The sequence below is a fragment of the Paramisgurnus dabryanus genome, chromosome 22 (assembly GCF_030506205.2).
Source record: "Paramisgurnus dabryanus chromosome 22, PD_genome_1.1, whole genome shotgun sequence".
Classification (NCBI taxonomy): domain Eukaryota; kingdom Metazoa; phylum Chordata; class Actinopteri; order Cypriniformes; family Cobitidae; genus Paramisgurnus; species Paramisgurnus dabryanus.
The window spans coordinates 20,369,129-20,387,865 of NC_133358.1; the positions used below are offsets into that span (position 1 = coordinate 20,369,129).

Here is an 18,737-nt window from a genome sequence, read left to right on the forward strand (position 1 = left end):
CACATACTTTTTCATAACTTGAAGCACCTTTGAAACTTTGACCAATTTTATTTTATTGCTTAGAACGGTAAAAAAAAACACAAAATAATATACAGTACAGATCATGTCAACTGTTCAACATTATTTTCAAATCAAAAATCTTTAATCAAGTATTACAAAAAATGCTGGGTTGTTTTCAATTTAACAACCCAGCTTTTAAGTTAAATTAACTTAGAAAATGTTTATATTTGACCCAACAATGGGTTAAAACAATCGTTTCATTTAGGTTGAAACAAACCAGCCATAGGTTAAATTACAACCCAAATTGTAGACTGGTGATTGGCTACAAGTGTGTTTTGGTTCTTGGCCCGACTCCCTTTTCCAAAGTGTTTTTTCAAAAATTTTACTTTAATTGTAAAGTGTTACCAATAATTGCATAGGCCTATAGAAATATTAAGCTATTTGGGGGACTTCGGGATACCTTCCTAAAATGACTTTTTGCAGGTTGGGATGTCTGATAAATAGACAGCATTATGCATAAAACATAATGCCTCAACATAAATTATAATACATGGCAAACTGTTAAAAATGAATATATATTACAAACACTAATTAAAAACGTATGTTATGGCGAAAAACCCACATATTTACCTAACTTAGACTTACCTTGAATTGTAATGTTAGAAAGTTCACTAAATGTGTTTCACTAATTTCTAATTTTAAAATAATCTATGTGCAAAACAAGATAACTGTTATTTGCAAGATTGTGCTATTGTTATGTTATGTTTCTGTCATAAAGCAGCGTAGTTGTGTATCGTATCCACGCCCTCTGGCCCTAACCACTTACATATGCTGGCAACATGAGGATCAAACCATTTCAAGGGGGTGAATATTTGAGGTAATATAAACATGAATACATTAAGATAACGGTCGGTGATCTATATTTTATGTGGAAATGATGGGCTGTTGTTAAACTAATTTATGTTTGACATAAATTATTCACACTGGCCAGTCATACAAAGAAATTACCGTGCATTTTAATATGTGTACAATACAAGCCTCTTTGGTCTGTCCCAAGAACGTGGTATTTGATGGGCAGTCCGGCTCTTTCCATTGATTCGGCTCTTTCGGATCAAGCTCTGGCTCTACATTTTAGTGATGGCAGTCCGGCTCTTTTCATAGATTCGGCTCTTCTGGCTCGGCTCCATTAGAAGAGCCGGCTCCCCTGCCTGCGTCTGAAGATTCGGCTCTGCTCGTTCGCTACAAAGAATCAGCTCTTCGCGAACGACCCATCACTAGTAGCCTATTTCCCAACGTCTCGTCATAACCTGTAAACAAACTTTCCTATTGTTTGGAAACTTTCCTGTCAAACTTTAGCGATGCGACTCGAGATTATATTTCTGCTTTTGGTACATTTTGTACAACCTTATACATGTAAAATGCATCTCGTTGGTGGAACTACCAAGGAAAAAGTTGCCGATGAAAAAGTGCAAAAAATATGCGATGAGGTTGGTATTTTTTGAAATTGCGGATAAATAGTAAACCTATGTTTTTATAAACCACACCCTTTGCCTCCTAAGATGAAGTCTTATGTCGAGGATAAAGCTGGGCGGACTTTTGACGTTTTCATCGCCAAGTCTTATAAAACGCAACTTGTTGCGGGGACAAATTACTTCATCAAGGTAATAATTTTTGCCTTGAATATGTTAAGATTACAAATTATTGCAGTCTATTAAAAAAAAAAAAAAAAACATTGTTTTCATTTGTTGTTTTAGGTGCATGTAGGAGGAGACGACTATATACATCTACGTGTTTATCAAACTCTGCCCTGTTATGGTGAAGAACTAAAGCTACACGGCCTGTTGACATCCAAGACTCATCGTGATGCCATTAAATATTTCGCCCAGAACCTCCAGGCATAATATTTCCTGCAATTGATCCAAGGAACATCATACGAGCCTATGTGTAACCATGAGTAAAAGATAATGAAAAAGTTGTTTTTATCTAATTCTGCCTTCACGTGCTTTCAGTAATTTGATCATTCCAACTTTTTAAGTCGTGATTACGAATTTATTGTCTTCAGGCAGGGGCGTCATGCACCTAATATTTTAATACCAGTAGCGTAGCCAGAAAAGAGACTGGGTGTGCATCTGAAAATCTGGGTGTGCCACATTTATTGCCATATTACTGTGCAAAATTATAAACCAAAAGCATATAACCATGATAATGGCACCATATAGTGCATTCTTATTTCTGTGCCCTGAGAATATGATTTAAAATGTTTAGTGATGTCACAGAACTGCCAGCCAGATTCAAACTGCTTTTGCGCGTTGGTTGGTGCTGAGCTAGACGGACGTGCACAAACACAATTTATTGTAACCATTGACTTTCATAGCAAGAAAAATATTATGGAAATATTGTAATAAATGTGTGTGTTCATCACAAAAAGAAATTCATACAGGTTTAGAACAACAATTTCCATAATATTTTTTTTGAAAAATGCAGAATTTTCATTTTGGGTGAACTATCCCTTTAATAAAGCGTAAAAATATCTAACGTTAACTGCAGTAATTCAGTAAAAGTTTTTCAGGGAATCTAAACTCCATGATAAACCTTAAACTTACTTCAAATAGCAGAGCGCCCAACATATGGATTAATCTTTATTACGAAGTTAAGTCAGGAGCTGTGAGTGATTTTCTTTTCTTCTTTTGATATTTAATTAACTTTGATGACAGACTCCAGAGGTTAGGCTTATTATAAGACCGAATGCAATCAAATGTTTATTTGTTTAAGACAACCAATTGTTTACTATGAAAATCACTAAGACATCTATGCATATGAGAATTTTAAGCCAAAAAGACGCGAACATAAAGTCGTTTAAGCTCTGGCTGTGGCTGTGCACGCGCGCTATCGGTGGGTATGATGCGCGTCGTTCAAGTTGAAGGTGGCAATCCAGTCCAACTAATAATCATACAATAGCCTATAAAGATCACTTCAATAATAAAAAATTTTGATGGGTTTTGTTGTAAAAAGAAATGCCAATCTTAGACTTTATTCTGTCCACAAGACAATTACTATACACACATTCCAGCCTATATACGCTGAAATCGTATTAGCAATGTACAATTTCCCTTGCATCATTACAAGCATGTATACATTTATCTTTTGTTTTATGACAAGTATTAATAAAGGAAAAACGAAATAATAGCATACATCTGTTAGTTATTGTGGCTGCGGTGTGTCACGTGACAATCATGACCGGTATTGCCTGGGGCATGTTCAATCTCACACCGGTGCGCAACGTTTTGCTACGGTTTCCGGGTTGAACGACATGTTTCCTGGAAACGGTGTGCAACGGAATGCAACAGGTTTTAGAAGCGTTTTCTCTTGTTTGGTGGGTGTGTCAGAAATGTCGGCCCAATCAGCGGCAAGATGTATAAAACCACGCGATAGTAAAGAGACAGCTCTCTCAATGGGTTCAAGTTGGAATGTTGTCTTTCATTTTGGACAGCAAGGTCAGTGATTGTAACATCGAGGGTATTTTACAGTATTAAACACACATTTATAACGATTTCATCAGGCTTTAGAAACATTTAAAAAAGAACACAAAGAATGGCCTCTCAGCTACCGTAGTTGCAACTCTTGCGTCATCACAACAGGGTGTTCAATGCATCACCGTTTCAGTTTAATAAACGTTGTGCAACGTTTTGTCGGGGCTGAACGCAGCCCTGGAGAAGTGGGTATACTCTTAATTTTGCCCCCAATTTTTTTAAAGCGTCCTAGCAATAGATAAACGTCCATTGTTATAAACAGCATTTAAATAGTCTTGCAAGTAGATCACCACAAAATGGGCTATAGTAGTATTTCACATTGTCACTTAATTTCTGATGCTTGACTTCTGAGAGTTAGGATCAGTTAAAGCCACAAAGAGGTGCAGATTTTTCAGAAAATAGGCCTACTGGCTCACAGACAAACAACAATAGCCCAAGTTTAGTAAACATTTTTTTATTGAGACTATAAAAAATTATTCTGCATCCATTTATAGGTGTGCCAACTGCCACTGTGGGTGGCACTGGCACACAGGTGGCTATGCCCCTGCTTCATACTGTAATCATAATTATCAATGTGAATTAAACATAAAAACATTTTATTTTACAGACTACACAGACAAAAAGATAAGCGTTCGTGAATGATTGTATTGCTATTTTAAAACTCATGCACTTAAAAGCCACATCTGTGATTGGCTTTAATGATCAACACTGCAAAAAACAGTAATAGAAACCCTTGATTTAACGTTAGCAGATCTGCATGCTGAAATCTACATGATTCGTTTTATTATTTAAATGCATTGAGAAATAATAAAAAAACTAGCTTATGAACATTACACTTTACAATAAGGTTGTATTAGTAAACATTGAGAAATGCATTAACTAACATTGGAAAAAATTCTTGTTCATGTTGGTTAATGTAAATACAGTTATTTGTTAGTTCATGCACTAACTCATTATCTGACTTTTTTTGCAGAAAAGTTGATTTTGGAATAAGTTGATTTTCACAAAAATTTCACATGCCTTCCAGGAAAATTTCTTCTATAAATATATAAACATACAATATATTTAAAATGAAAGAACAGACCCTCTGCTTTTAAACATACAAACAAACAAAACAAAAAAAATGTTTCAACCTATCTTCGTTTGTTCTCTTTTTATAACCTCTCAAATATGTTTCTTCAATTTTTGGGATGGATTTTTGATGATGCCTCTGTTTTTTATAAATTTGGGTAAGAGCGCCACCTAGTGGATTAACAGGAATTATAGGAATTATAGATTACAGTAAAAACTCATCAGGGAAGCGTCAATGGCAGGGAAATGATTTCTCTTAATTGACAAGATAACTCTTTTCCCGCCATTGAGGAGTTAATTAATGTCATTCATAATGCTTGATTTTATAAATGTACTAATAAATGCCATATTTAATATGAACTAAGAGTAAAACTTACTGTAAAAGTATTGATCATTGTTTGTTAGTTTATGCATTAACTAATTGTTAACAAATACAACTTTTTACTGTAAAGTGTTACCAACATAATTGTATAAAATTATTATAGGAATGCATTTTTTTACCATAAGATGCAAAGCACATAATCATTCCACGCTCCATCTAGTGGTAAAGCTAGATATAAACACTAAGAAATTGACTTTGAACTATTATTTTTGACAGTTAATCCGCAACCATGCACAATATTGGCCCCAATGCTGTTGTGTCTGAATTTGTACAGTATAATTCATAAATTAACCATGATTAAAACACTGAAAATCTCAGAAAATTACAGTATTCATTATATTTTACTCATGAAACAAAGTAACACATGAAAATATGCTTTGGTGGTTTTGAGGTTGAATGCAAAATCTGAGGGAGCACGTGGACCCTCTGTTTTCAGGTGCTTTGCTTTCGTATAGAATTGAGCATGCCAGGTTCATACTTGCGTGTGTCTTGAAAATTGTATTTTTCTTTAATGACAAGACAAGACAATGAAGGTATTCAAAACTAACAGAATCTTACTTCTGCCAATGTTTTATATGTTGTCATTTTCTCATTCTCACTTCAGCTTCTCATCAGATTTCTTATATTTCATGTTTTATAAATAACTTTGAATTATGCAAAAACCCTCTGAAACAAACTTAAAACAAAACACCAAAACCATGTACTGCCTTAAAAAAAAATTCTGACAGCTAATGTTCATAAAATAACTCTCTAATACTTCTTGTTCCAATGACATTGTATAAAGAATAAAGATTTCAAGTTGTGAAGTAAACTAAACAAAATTTTTAAGGAGGAGGCATTCAAAATGTCCAACCCTAACTTCTACACATGGAAAAAGCCATGCATAAGGGATCTCAGTGGGACTTTTTCATAACTTGAACCATCTTGAAACTTTGACCTTATTTTATTGTTTGGAAAGGTAAAAAAAAGTACAGAATAATATACAGTACAAATCATGACTGTTTAAAATCATTTTCAAATCTAATTTTTTTAATCAAGTATAAAATATAATCAATATACATTCTAAAAAATGCTAGGTTGTTTTCAATTTAACAACCCAGCTGTTAAGTTAAATTAAATGTTTATATTGACCCAACAATAGGTCAAAAAACAACCAAGCATGCGTTAAATTACAACCCAAAATTATTCGTTCTTTTTAGAGTACACATGCATTTGAAGAATTAAAATAAATAGCACTGATATAAACACATCATTAGGATGTTTAAAATGTGAAAATACATGAACATTTAATTTATTTTAAAATCTTCATTTGCTTTTCTGCAATCTCCATTGGTGACATGACCTCCTCTGCATACATGCCTCTGTAAAGAGGGTGTTTGATGTGCCTCCATATTACCAGTAACAGTCTGATCGCAAACAGTGCACAGGCCAACCCCAATAGGACAGCTAGGGAGTGTAACACAAAATGCAATTGCTGTCATAAAAATACTGGCACTCAACGCAGTTAAAGTGCAGCATAACCATTGTGCTGTCCATCATTTTTTTCTGGCTTACCTATGAAAATGCCATTGCGGCTTGGATCCGCAGCATTAAAATTCTTTGTCAAGTTTCCACTCAGAGCAACAATGACAACAGGATAAATTGTCAGGATGTATCGTAGATGCTTCTCAAAGATAAAGTTCTCAACAATAAACCTGCAAAAATATACATAAGTCATATGTGTCTTTTAACAGTTTTACTTTGTTTACACTGTGCCATTTCAACTTACCAACCAACAGCTTCACCCAGAAGTATTGAGAGAGATACTGTTGCTGCATCTGATTTGTTCATTCCAGCATTATAACTTAGCACAATTGTAAAGTTAAGCAGCGTTGCAATAGTTGTCCATGTTGCGTATGTTGCAATCCCATTCTGAACCTGCAATATTAGTGGAATATTTAAATTAATGCAAACACAAGACTTTTCAAAAAACAATTCATATGGATTTGAAATAAAATAAGAGAATAATGATATATATGAGAATTGTTATGTTTTGGTGAACCACTCTTTTAAATCTCACCAGTATTCGAATGCACCATAGGTCTACTTTGTGATATTTGTTTAACCAAGCTCCATAGTTTTTGAGACTATGAGAAGAGATGAATATCATCAAGTAGTTTGTAAAGGCGATCAAGGCCAGGACAATAAATGCAGCAATCATCACCCTTAGAAGAAAGGAGAGGGGGTGAATTAAAAAATTCAAAATAATAATAATAAATAATACATTTTCTCAAGTATATGCATTTATGATCACATAAACATACTCTCTATCCCACAGAAAGAGCCAAATTATATTAAGCAGCATGTTCAAAATCCAGATGATATAGAATCCATATGGCAACACAGCAGGACTGCAGTACATCGGACCATACGCTGTCCTGTGTTAATGATATTTACAAAATATATAAAAAAAATTCTTGAATGAATTAAAGTGTATCATTTGATTGTAAATGGGATTGATGCATACCTCCTACAGGTAGTAGAAAGGATGTAAATATGCATGAGGGACAGCCAGGTGTAGATGACACCCCAGATCGAGAAGGTCCATCCCGATGGTGTGATTTCTGTATCGTACTTATTTGATATAGCACTGGTCGTGTTCTTAAAAGCACCTAATGGAAAAAAACAACACTGTAGCAATCTTTTCAGTCATTTAAAACTTTACATTGATCTGTACATACCAATCCCTGGTCCAGCAAGTGCGTTGAATATAACACATATAATGAAGGCGACAACAGATAGAATTATGAGTGTTATACGGGGAATGTTGTGACCTCCCATTGTAAACATCTGAAATAAAGATAAAGTCAGACGTGGAGTAATACACACTATTACTTACTATTCTGTATGTGGTAATTAAACAGGAAGCCTGTTGACTACAAAAGCACAAGACCTTATTCTCACATACAATGACTGAAATCAGAGAATCAAGTGTTGGAAAAATAATGAAGTAAATTCTCAAGAGCGTACTCTTGTCATAATATCCCTGAAGACAGAAGAACACAAATACCAAACGTGTGGGCTTGGTTTTATAAGTGTCCAAGTTGTGTAACTGTTACATAGTGTTTATGATTACACGTGCTGAGTTTTATGTTCATATACAATGACTGTCAAGGTTACTATTCGTTATGTAAATGCATAATGTTACAAAAAGCTTTTCAAAACTACTAACTTCTATTGTACACATTTTGAAGAAATAAATAATAGAAATATATTTGTATATACTTAAAAAGGTAAGTGAACATTTGGAGAAGATTTGTAGATTTTTATTATATAATTGCATCTTTACCTAGACTCCTTGCTGCTGATAACGTACATTACATGTTTTATGTCATTCACAGGATTGTGTAAAGAGTACATTGTATCTTTATTCAAATGTATATTGAGCATGATCGTTGTTTAAACACAAAAACACCATAATACATGTCACAATGACATTTTTAGTAACAAAAATAGGCAGCATATGCATAAAATATAATGCATCAACAATATAATAAATATTAAAATATTCACGGCAAATAATAACTTACAATACATGGCAAACTGTTCAAAGAGAAAATATATTAAAAATATTAAAAAAGTCCGCAATTCACCTAGACTTACCTGGAACTGTAGAAAGTTCACCAAATGCAGAAGTATTTCTTGATTTAAAATGATCTCTGTGTAAACAATATAATTGTTATTTGCAATATTATTTGATTTACGTTATTTATAATTACGAATTGTGCTATTAACGAAATGTTTCTCTCATAAAACAGCGGAGTTTTATAACCGTATCGTAACCACGCCCTCTGGCCATAACCAGTTACATATGCTGGCAACATAAGGATCAAACCATTTCAAGGGGGGATATGTGAGGTAATATAAACATGAATGCATTAATATAACGATGATCTATATTTTATGTGTAAAATAGGGGCTGTTAAATATAAAATGATTTATGTTTGACAGAAATTATTCACACTGGCTAGGTATATCGTGCATTGCAATATATCTACAGCACTGGCCTCCTTCGCCTGTCCCATGAAAGTGGTATCTCCCAATGGCTCGTCATAACCAGGAAACAAACAAACTTTCCACTCAAATTTTTAGAGACTCGTTGTGATTAATCTTTTGGTACATTTGTACAACCTTCAACATTTGAAATGCCTTTACTTTGTGGTGGAACTACAGAGGCAAAAGATGCCGATGAAGAAGTGCAAAAAATATGCGATGAGGTTGGTATTTTTTAAATTGAGGATAAATAGTCAACCTGTGTTTTTATAAACCACCACCTTTGCCTCCTCAGATGAAGTCTCATGCCGAGGATAAAGCTGGGCGGACTTTTGACGTTTTCATCGCCAAATCATATAAAACGCAACTTGTTGCGGGGACAAATTACTTCATCAAGGTAACGTTAGTCATTTGTATTTAGTTCTCTAGAATCACTTGAATCACAGATTACAACCTGTATGAACTTAAATCTATTTGTTTTATTTGCCTGTTAAAGGTCAATGTAGGTGGAGATGAATTCATACATATTCGTGTTTATAAAACCCTGCCCCACGCTGGAGAGAAACTACAGCTGACCAGCCTGCAGACATCCAAGGCGCATCACGATGCCATTGAATACTTTCAATAAGGCGAATATATGTAGCCTTCTCCTGATAATAAATGTTTATACTGTTACAAACAGGAACCATTCACACATGTGGTTATGAATAATAGACACGTGCATTGGTTACTAGTGTGAGTCACTGCAATAAAACTGACTGGAAGAAATTTTTCCAAGATCTCTGTGCATTTAGTTTTTACTGTGTGCTTTATATATAGTGATACAGTTGTTGCTGAAAAAGCGGTTTTGCTGTATTTAATGATTTTATTGTCAATGTATACAGTATTACATAAAATTCAAGAATGAAAACATTTAAGTGAGTGTCTGTTATGTCAACAGGAAATACCAGGGTAATAACAGTGTCATGCATTACTGATTTTGCATCAAAATATGTTTTACAATTTAATAATGTAGTATGATATGCGAGGATCAAACCAATTCAAGGGGTAGGTTGATGATGACGATATGAATCTAGATAAATTACTATAAAGATAATCTATATTTTTGTGTAAGGTGGGGGCAGTGATAAACATATTTTTTTTGCCTTTAAGGACAGTTATAAATAATCCAAAGTGCATTAACGATTCAGTACAACTCTTCTTGGTTTGTCCCATACAAGTGGTCTCTCCCATTATACGTCATAACCAGGAAAAGTGGAAAGAGATTTTCGAGTAAAAATATTACTTAAATACTTTACAACCCTGCGTTTAAAATGCGTCGTGGCGGAACTGGGGAGACGAAAGATGCCAGTGAAGAAGTGCAAAAAATATGTGACGAGGTTTGTATGCAAATTGCCGAAAAATTGCAAAACACGGTGTCATAAACGAACCCCCCGCCTTATGTCCTCAGATAAAGTCACATGTCGAGGATAAAGCTGGGCGGACGTTTGACGTTTTCATCGCCAAATCTTATAGAACACAAGTTGTTGCTGGGACAAATTACTTTATCAAGGTAAGTTAGTCATTTTTGGCCTGAATATATTGCGTTTTGTAAAATTAAGACTCGAGTCAAATTACAAAGAACTGCAAACTATTTTAAATATTTTTTTTTCATTTGTTGTTTTAGGTGCATGTGGGTGAAGACGACTTTTTACATCTACGTGTTTATCAAACTCTTCCCTGTTATGGACAAAAACTAGAGCTACACGGCCTGTTGACATCCAAGGCTCATCATGATGCTATTGAATATTTCGACCATAACCTCTAGGAAGACACCCAGGCATAATATTTCACGCAATTGATCTAACAAACATTATATGACCCCGTGTAACCATGAGTAAAAGATAATGAAGATTTTGTTTTTATTGCTGCCTTCACGTGCTATAATTTGATCATTCCAACTTCTGAAGTCGTGATTACGAGATTGTTGTCTTCAGGCAAGATGTTACCAAATATTTTAATGGGAAACAGTGTGCATAGCTAACCTTAACAATGTAATCATAATTATTAATGTGAATTAAACATCAAAACCTTTTATACTCTATATGTTTATAGACTACACAGACAAAAAGAAAAAAATGATTTTATTGCTATTTTAAAACTCATGCACTTAACAGTCACATCTGTGATTGGCTGTAATGATGAACACTGCAAAAACAGTTAAAGAAACCTTTGATGCAACGTAAGCAGATGAAAGTGCTGAAATCTACATTATTTAATTGCATTGAAAGCATATATATATATATATATATATATATATATATATATATATATATATATATATATATGTTTGTTTTTAACTAGCTTATAAACATATTACATTTTACAATAAGGTTGTATTAGTAAACATTCGTAATGCATTAACTAACATAAACAATATAGTTTTTCAACAGGCATTCATTATTTTTAATGTTAGTTAATGTTAATACAGTTATTTGTGTTAGTTAATGCATTAATTAATGTCAGTTATAATAATTGATTTTATAAATGTACAAGTAAATGCCAACCGCTCTAAGATTAATACATACTGTAAAATAATTGATCATTAGTTAATTTTAATGCATTAACTAATTGATAACAAATACAACTTTGTTATCAAATGTTTTGCAACAAAATTGTTTAAAATTACTAAAATAACAAATTTTTTGCATCATATTGACCTTTGTACATTAGCAAAGTATTGCTAAAATGTGATGGGCCTATGAATAAAAGGACACATGCATACAACGAAACAATGCAGTGAAAGAAGAATTTATCCAAATATTTTGTGACCGTTTGGTTTGATCTGAGCATCAGTTTTTTGTAACATCGGTTTATACAGTATTACAAAAAATACATGGATGAAACAATTAAATTGAATGTGTCCAATTTCCTTTCTGGGGTTTATGAACAAATAAGGTGTTTCTTGACAGAACTGGCAATCATTTGATCCTGGGTGGAGTTTAAATTAATTTGAGACCTTTCATTAAATGAAGTTTATTTAACAAAGTTCGGGAGGAGCATGGTCATGTGATCCATCCAATCAGCGGGAAGAGGTACCTATAAATAGCAGTCCCTCTCGTATGACCCGTAACAGTTTTACAGCATTCCTCCTCCACCCCATCTCCTCACTATCACCTAGTTCCATTTACCCCAGTTTAAGAGGGGGGAGTACTCTGGGTTCGGGCTAAAATCCGAGCTCGGAGCCCTCTCCTCGGACGACATGCCAAATATGCTCATCTTATTATACTTATCGATTACATGTTAATGCGAACTCGTGAAAAACCTGTAGGGAAAAATCACAATGGCAAAGACATTCTAAAAAACTTGAAGGGAAAGCGTCTTTAGAAATTTATTGTATTTAAAAGCATGCTTTCACAAGCTCACCTTTAGACTATGGTCTTTGACCACTTCTTCAACATTTAACCCAGACTGCATTAGTTTTACTTTTAAGTGTAAGAAAAATAGAGATCAATAGTTCAGCCAAAAATGAAGATTCTGTCATCATTTGCTCATCCTTATGTTGTTTTAACCTGTATGAATTTCTTTTTTCTGATTAACACAAAAGAATATATTTTGATAAATGATAGTAAGCACACAGCTGATTGTAACCATTGACCACCATAGTTGGTAAAACAAGTACAATGGAATTCAATGGGTACTGTCAACTGTGTGCTTACCATCATTTATCAAAATATCTTCTTCATCATTTATCACAATACTTACATAATATTTGTTTTCCTATTGTGGAAGTCAATGGTTACAGCAGCTGTTTGCTTACCATCATTTGTCAAAATTTATTTTAGTGTTCATCAAAATAAAATAAAAACTCATACAGGTTTAGAACAACCTGTGACAGTGAGTGAGTGAGTGACAGCAGTGGCAGTAGTGGCCACGCCCTTCATCATGCAGAACTTTAAGTTAATATAATTTAAATGGATGAGTAACAAAAAAATCACACACCCCCTCCAGTTGCCATGAAGGGTAAAATTAGCTATATAGACTTAAATCACTTTTGTACCAGGCTGTAAACATATTTATTTCTGCTGTAGTTGGCCATTTTAACATGGGGTTTATGGGAATTGACCCCCTTTTGGAGCCAGTCAATGAGTTGTAGATTAAGTTACTTACGGGATGGCTTAACGATAGATTTCAGGAAGGTTCCCCTTTATTTTTTCTGGGAGATAGCCAGACCATTCCAAAGGAGGCAAGCTATGGGAAAGTTATGCCAAGCGAGGATCAAACCACTTAGTGGGGGTAGGTTGATAGCAATACGAACCGAAAAAAACACTAAACAGATTATCTACATTTGTTTATAGTGGGTCGGTGATAAACTTGTATCATATTTAGACAGAAATGATTTACCTTTAATGACAGTTATAAAGAAATAACCGTGCTTTTTGAGTGCAGTACACCCCTCTTTTGGGTTTGTCCCATACAAGTGGTCTTTCCCCGTTTTACGTCATAACCAGGATAAAGTAGAAAAAGTGGAACGAGATTTTCCACAGTACAGATACTTTAATACAACCTTGCATTTAAAATGCCTCGTTGCGGCGGAACTGGGGAGACAAAAGATGCCGATGAAGAAGTGCAAAAAATATGCGATGAGGTTTGTAGTATGCAAATTGCCCAAAAATGTTTTAATAAAACTGTTGTAAATGAACCCTCCCTTTATGTCCTTAGATAAAGTCACATGTCGAGGATAAAGCTGGACGGAATTTTGACGTTTTCATCGCCAAATCTTATAGAACACAAGTTGTTGCTGGAAGGAATTTCTTTATCAAGGTAAGTTAGTCACTTTGCCCTGAATATACTGTTTTGTTTAAACATTGTTTTGACTTGAGTCAGATCACAAAGAACTGCAATCTATACATTGTTTTCATTTGCTGTTTTAGGTGCATGTAGGTGGAGACGACTTTATACATCTACGTGTTTATCAAACTCTTCCCTGCTATGGACAAAAACTAGAGCTAAACGGCCTGTTGACATCCAAGTCTCATCATGATGCTATTGAATATTTCGAGCAGAACGTCTAGGAAGACACCCAGGCATATTTCCCACAAGGGATTCAACATCCATCATAATTTTGACAGCGTGTGTAACCATGAGTAATGAAGATTTTGTTTTTATCTAATGCTGCCTTAAAGAGATCGTTCACCGAAAAATTATAACTCTGTCATCATTTTCTCATTATAATGTTGTAACAAACTTTTATAAATTTCTTTGTTTAGATGGAAAAGAAGGAAGATATTTTGAGGAATGTTCATAACCAAACTGATTATCAGCCCCATTCACTTCCAATGTAGGAAAAATAATACTGTGGACGTGAATGGGGTTCATGAATGGTTGGTTTACAAACATTCCTCAAAATATCTTCCTTTGTGGAAATTATACAGGTTTGTAACAACATGAGGGTGAGTAAATTATTGCAGAATTGTTATTTTTGGGTGAACTATCCCTTTAACATGCTATCGGTAATTTAATATTTCCACTTCTAAAGGCGGGATTACAAGCTTGTTGTCTTTAAGTGCTTTTTTGGAAAAAAACAATGGAGGACACCAGGTTTATACTTGCGTTGAGAAAATGCTATTTAAACACTATGGGGCGGTTTCCTGGACAGGGTCTAGATTAATCTAGGACTAGGCATTAGTGATATCATGACATTAGTTTTTACAAACATTCCTTACAAAAAACAATACTGCTATGCATCTTGAGGCAAAATAATGGCACTGATATTTGTTAAGCTATGTCAGAGCAAGTTGTTTTTAAATTAAGGCAGCCCAAAAATGCATTTTAGTCTGGGACTAAGATAAGCTCTGTCCGGGAAATTGCCCCAATATGCACTACTTTAATGACAAGGCAATGAAGCTGTTGCAATATAAACCAATAAAGCAAACCTGCCAAAGCAGAAATCCCTGAGAATTGAGGTCCACTCATCTCAGGAGTTTGGGTATCAAATAACTTCCCAGAGGTTAACACGACTTTTACCTAGGAAACTCGTATTTACAATTATTCTGATAGCATGAGAAGGCAGCATAAATGTCTAGTTTACATCATTAACAATTTGAATTTAAGACGTTTATACATTAACAAGTATTGCTATTATATGATGGGTTTAAGAATAAAAGTGCATGCATAAATGTTTACTTGTGACACCATCCATGAAAATGCAGTGAAATAAAATGTATCCAAATATTAACTCTATTAGGATGTGACCAATTGGTTTGGTCTGAGCATTTGTTTTTACACTGTGTGCAAATATTTACAAATTTTAACATCAGTATTTACAGTATTACCTAAAATGCATGGATAAAACTGGGGATTGTGAACAAATAATGCGCTGTATGTGTCATGTCACCATCTTATTTGCACATACTCAAACCATTTTATCCAAAATGACTTAAAGATCATTTAAATTAAATATGTTTTTCACTTTATCAGCTCCCTGGGAATCATTGTGTTGTTACCACAATGTTCTACCAATTAAGCTACAGGAATAGACTGTTTCTGTTTCAAAGAAAACAACTTTTAGTGATTGGAAAACAATTCATTGTTTATAAAATCAGTTTTGTACAATATTTATATGAAAAGTAATACATGACTTGGATAAATGTAGTGTTCCTTCACTGTTGGAACATAAAGCCACCTAACACACTGGAGGGGAGAGGGTTTTTTGGGACGAGCAGCAGAGACTCTCAGGGGTCAATGTTTCAGCTCAACGCCAGATGTTGTCAACATAACAAGTGTTTGTGAACTACTGATTTTTCTCGACAGAACTGACAATCATTTGATCCTGGGTGAAGTATAATGAATTCGACACCTTTCGTTGAAAACCTGTAGGGAAAAATCACAATGATAAAGACATTAAAACAAGCTCCATTGGAAAGACAAAGCTGAATACATAGCGTGTATTGTATTTAAAAGGACGTTTTCTCAAGCTCACCTTTAGACTACGGTCATTGACCACTTCTTCAACATTTAACTCAGACTGCATTAGTTTTAACTGTAGGAAGAGAAAAATAGAGAAATTAAAATGTTATTGTTAATAAAAAATATATTGAAGACTTCTAGATAAAATGAAACAAAATTATAACTTTAATTTAGGCATATGAAATTACCAGTTGTTTGTTTAATAGTCACTCTCAGGGTAAGCTCTTGAAAATGTAGGTCTTTAGATTCACATGGTTTTTTATATGACTACTTGATATACCACAACTTCTATAATCATTGTGGCACTTACAGCCCAGCATTGGATTAAAAGGGACAAACCCATACATTGGTACATTTGACCCAACAATGAATTAAAACATCCCAGCATAGGTAAATTATAGGGTTTGGTTCATCCCTTTTGAACCAAATGCAGCTAAAAATAACCCAGCATTTTTAAGGGTGTTCAATACTGAAGTATGTGGTGATATAGGGACGGTTTCCCGGACAGGGATTAGCTTAAACCGGGACTAGACTTTAGTTTAATTGGGAAATATAACAAGTTTTAACAAACATGCGTTACTAAACAAATTACTTGTGTGCATTTTGAGGCAAAACAAAGGGCACTGATGTATTTTAAGATACGTCAGCGCAAGTTGTTTTCAGTTTGGACAGCTCTTACATGTATTTTAATGTCTAATCCCTGTCCGGGAAACCGCCCCATAATGTTTAAGCAATTTTTTTGTATTAATATGGCACTATTATATTTGGTATTTAAGTTTGTGTTTCACCTAAATATGAAAGAAACAGCAAGGTAATGGAAGCCGTTAGCTGGCGTGCATGCCTTTGTTCCATTGGGCAAGTTGATAATTTGTTCATGGGTCATCTATGGGTAAAATCAGCAAGGGGACACTAAACTGAAGGAATGAGCACCTTTTGAGTGTTTTTACACATGCCCTTTCCTGTTGTCATGTTTACCTGCTCAAAGGGGGATGATCTGGGATGTGTTTACAGCTGTTCTTTCTTTCCTGACTGTAACTTTTCTTTCATGTTTAAATTGTATTCTCAGGACAATGTTTCTATCTGAAGGGACTGCCTCCTTCTAGTGGTTTTAAATGTAATGCATGTATACTTTAAGTAAGACTTGATGACTGCAGTGCCACTAGTAGTATATTCTGATTTGAATACTTAAAATAATCGCTATCTGCAATAAAGACTACTGCTTCAGGAAATCCAAGTCTTTGCTAAAAACAACAAGTATTTGCGGCCTACGGTAGCAGACAGTGGCATTACCTTAGTTTGTTCTTTCCTGAGTTGCTTGATAATTGACAAGTTGTCGCTATCCTTTGCCCTTTCTTCACGTAACCGTCCAACGACAGCAGATGTCTCTGTAATACATGCCTTTATTGCCTTGTCTCTAGAAAGATGAGCTTCCATAAGCTGAAAAACATACAGAAAGTACAGAAGAGGCATTGGAATCAAGTCACGGACCATCAACCTATAAATGAAGTAAAATGAGTCAGACGTCAAGTATAGAATTAAACACATACAGACTCATAAAGCTCTTTGCAGGTCTGTGTGGCATCCACTTTGCCTGAAAAGGATACAGTGGGCACAGTGGTATTAAGTGCATGGACAATTCTGTCATCTATAGTGCGCATCGCTTTTAAAACTTCCTAAAAGACAAAATAGCACAGAATAAAAATGTTATTGCAATGCAAAGCATGACACTGTGGCATGTAAATACAAATAAACATTTTCAATCATCCTGAGCTGTTATTCTATATATATTTGCATCAATATTTCTTATAAACGTGCTCTCTGCAAAGTCATTTAATAGTTTAAAAGTGAAAAATCACAGAAAACAGGATAAATCAACAGAAAGATTAAAGCACATTAACTATATACATAACTGCACATTCTTTAAAACTTTTAGTACTTAAGCCACAAATATTTTAAAGTAAGAATATCTAGGAAAGTTAAATACATTTTTTATTATTATTATTATAAAACAATAACATTACATAATACTGAGATTAAAATGGTCAAAATCATTAAACATATTTCTAAAAATGTAAAAAAATAATAATAAAAAATAGAACATATAATCAATGTCTATTATTAACATACATGTATGTATATATAACATTAATATAACTGCATAATGTATGCATAAATTACTGTTGTTTTTACTACTTCTAGCGTTATTAAACACACAACGTCCCAACACTCATGTTTGTTGTGCACATTGAACCGCACCAGACCACCGACGGCCAGTCTTTCATTCAACCTTCATTTGAACATCTGATAACAAATTTACAATATAATTACAAAATATTAGTTTGTGCTAAAGAAAGCTGCCTTTCGTACTTCCTGTTGCTCGGACAGTTACTTTTAAAAAATTTACCTGAAACATTGAAAAGTCCTCACAGTTCAGAGATCCACCGGGCGCCGCCATAGTGGACAAAAAGGGTCCTGCGTGTTGAGGGTGCCCAAACACTGCCTGAATTATACTTTATACAATGGAGATGTTTTGACACTTACTGACTACTATTGTTAATATTAATTCAGTTTTATTCATTGTAATAATTCCGTGAAGCAATTAAAAAATAGTACTTTCCTCAAGATAAAAATTATCAAGGTTAAAATTGAAAGTATAAGTTTCTAGTGCATTATGCAATATACTGCATTATACAGCAATGCAAATATTATTTAGTCTATTATCTAATTCAACTAAAGCACGAATGGCCATTTCGTCTTTTGTATGTTATTGAACA

The 18,737-nt window shown here is 34.2% G+C and overlaps 6 protein-coding genes across 7 annotated transcripts; 4 read left to right on the forward strand and 2 right to left on the reverse strand.

The window, feature by feature from the left end:
- Positions 1-1,232: 1,232 nt before the first annotated feature.
- Positions 1,233-3,184, forward strand: LOC135740110 (cystatin-B-like). Its single transcript, XM_065258153.1, has 3 exons — positions 1,233-1,487; positions 1,560-1,661; positions 1,755-3,184. Exons 1-3 carry the CDS (start codon positions 1,359-1,361, stop codon positions 1,899-1,901), a joined length of 378 nt encoding a protein of 125 aa, XP_065114225.1. The 5' UTR covers positions 1,233-1,358; the 3' UTR covers positions 1,902-3,184.
- Positions 3,185-3,339: 155 nt separating this feature from the next.
- Positions 3,340-8,818, reverse strand: LOC135740106 (uncharacterized). Of its 2 annotated transcripts, none has more exons than XM_065258147.2 (8): positions 8,626-8,818; positions 7,704-7,812; positions 7,490-7,634; positions 7,287-7,400; positions 7,043-7,187; positions 6,752-6,900; positions 6,538-6,677; positions 3,340-6,429 (listed from the first exon to the last, which is right to left on the reverse strand). In XM_065258147.2, the coding sequence occupies exons 2-8, from the start codon at positions 7,810-7,812 to the stop codon at positions 6,275-6,277; spliced, it is 957 nt and encodes a 318-aa protein (XP_065114219.1). In that variant the 5' UTR covers positions 8,626-8,818; the 3' UTR covers positions 3,340-6,274. The 2 variants fall into 2 exon arrangements, with proteins under 2 accessions (XP_065114219.1, XP_065114220.1); XM_065258148.2 differs by having other exon boundaries at positions 8,616-8,818.
- Positions 8,819-9,064: 246 nt separating this feature from the next.
- Positions 9,065-9,927, forward strand: LOC135740113 (cystatin-B-like). The gene is made up of 3 exons (XM_065258157.1): positions 9,065-9,239; positions 9,311-9,412; positions 9,512-9,927. Exons 1-3 carry the CDS (start codon positions 9,168-9,170, stop codon positions 9,641-9,643), a joined length of 306 nt encoding a protein of 101 aa, XP_065114229.1. The 5' UTR covers positions 9,065-9,167; the 3' UTR covers positions 9,644-9,927.
- A 301-nt stretch (positions 9,928-10,228) lies between these two features.
- LOC135740112 (cystatin-B-like) lies at positions 10,229-11,789 on the forward strand. Its single transcript, XM_065258156.2, has 3 exons — positions 10,229-10,394; positions 10,466-10,567; positions 10,682-11,789. Exons 1-3 carry the CDS (start codon positions 10,329-10,331, stop codon positions 10,820-10,822), a joined length of 309 nt encoding a protein of 102 aa, XP_065114228.1. The 5' UTR covers positions 10,229-10,328; the 3' UTR covers positions 10,823-11,789.
- Positions 11,790-13,485: 1,696 nt separating this feature from the next.
- Positions 13,486-15,237, forward strand: LOC135740111 (cystatin-B-like). The gene is made up of 3 exons (XM_065258154.1): positions 13,486-13,642; positions 13,717-13,818; positions 13,929-15,237. Exons 1-3 carry the CDS (start codon positions 13,574-13,576, stop codon positions 14,067-14,069), a joined length of 312 nt encoding a protein of 103 aa, XP_065114226.1. The 5' UTR covers positions 13,486-13,573; the 3' UTR covers positions 14,070-15,237.
- A 297-nt stretch (positions 15,238-15,534) lies between these two features.
- On the reverse strand, positions 15,535-18,522 carry mix23 (mitochondrial matrix import factor 23). Its single transcript, XM_065258152.1, has 5 exons — positions 18,368-18,522; positions 17,511-17,636; positions 17,254-17,400; positions 15,977-16,036; positions 15,535-15,867 (listed from the first exon to the last, which is right to left on the reverse strand). Exons 1-5 carry the CDS (start codon positions 18,416-18,418, stop codon positions 15,817-15,819), a joined length of 435 nt encoding a protein of 144 aa, XP_065114224.1. The 5' UTR covers positions 18,419-18,522; the 3' UTR covers positions 15,535-15,816.
- Between the last annotated feature and the right edge of the window lie 215 nt (positions 18,523-18,737).

Coding starts and splice junctions, on each gene's coding strand:
- LOC135740112 (XM_065258156.2), top strand. CDS start 10,329: ATGCGTCGTGGCGGAACTGGGGAGACGAAAGATGCCAGTGAAGAAGTG. Junction 10,395..10,465: donor TGCAAAAAATATGTGACGAG/GTTTGTATGCAA, acceptor TTATGTCCTCAG/ATAAAGTCACATGTCGAGGA. Junction 10,568..10,681: donor GGACAAATTACTTTATCAAG/GTAAGTTAGTCA, acceptor TTGTTGTTTTAG/GTGCATGTGGGTGAAGACGA.
- mix23 (XM_065258152.1), bottom strand. CDS start 18,418: ATGGCGGCGCCCGGTGGATCTCTGAACTGTGAGGACTTTTCAATGTTT. Junction 17,637..18,367: donor AGGACTTTTCAATGTTTCAG/GTAAATTTTTTA, acceptor TTTGTCTTTTAG/GAAGTTTTAAAAGCGATGCG. Junction 17,401..17,510: donor GCAAAGAGCTTTATGAGTCT/GTATGTGTTTAA, acceptor TATGTTTTTCAG/CTTATGGAAGCTCATCTTTC.
- LOC135740110 (XM_065258153.1), top strand. CDS start 1,359: ATGCGACTCGAGATTATATTTCTGCTTTTGGTACATTTTGTACAACCT. Junction 1,488..1,559: donor TGCAAAAAATATGCGATGAG/GTTGGTATTTTT, acceptor TTGCCTCCTAAG/ATGAAGTCTTATGTCGAGGA. Junction 1,662..1,754: donor GGACAAATTACTTCATCAAG/GTAATAATTTTT, acceptor TTGTTGTTTTAG/GTGCATGTAGGAGGAGACGA.
- LOC135740113 (XM_065258157.1), top strand. CDS start 9,168: ATGCCTTTACTTTGTGGTGGAACTACAGAGGCAAAAGATGCCGATGAA. Junction 9,240..9,310: donor TGCAAAAAATATGCGATGAG/GTTGGTATTTTT, acceptor TTGCCTCCTCAG/ATGAAGTCTCATGCCGAGGA. Junction 9,413..9,511: donor GGACAAATTACTTCATCAAG/GTAACGTTAGTC, acceptor TGCCTGTTAAAG/GTCAATGTAGGTGGAGATGA.
- LOC135740111 (XM_065258154.1), top strand. CDS start 13,574: ATGCCTCGTTGCGGCGGAACTGGGGAGACAAAAGATGCCGATGAAGAA. Junction 13,643..13,716: donor TGCAAAAAATATGCGATGAG/GTTTGTAGTATG, acceptor TTATGTCCTTAG/ATAAAGTCACATGTCGAGGA. Junction 13,819..13,928: donor GAAGGAATTTCTTTATCAAG/GTAAGTTAGTCA, acceptor TTGCTGTTTTAG/GTGCATGTAGGTGGAGACGA.
- LOC135740106 (XM_065258147.2), bottom strand. CDS start 7,812: ATGTTTACAATGGGAGGTCACAACATTCCCCGTATAACACTCATAATT. Junction 7,635..7,703: donor ACTTGCTGGACCAGGGATTG/GTATGTACAGAT, acceptor TTTTTCCATTAG/GTGCTTTTAAGAACACGACC. Junction 6,430..6,537: donor CCGCAATGGCATTTTCATAG/GTAAGCCAGAAA, acceptor TACACTCCCTAG/CTGTCCTATTGGGGTTGGCC.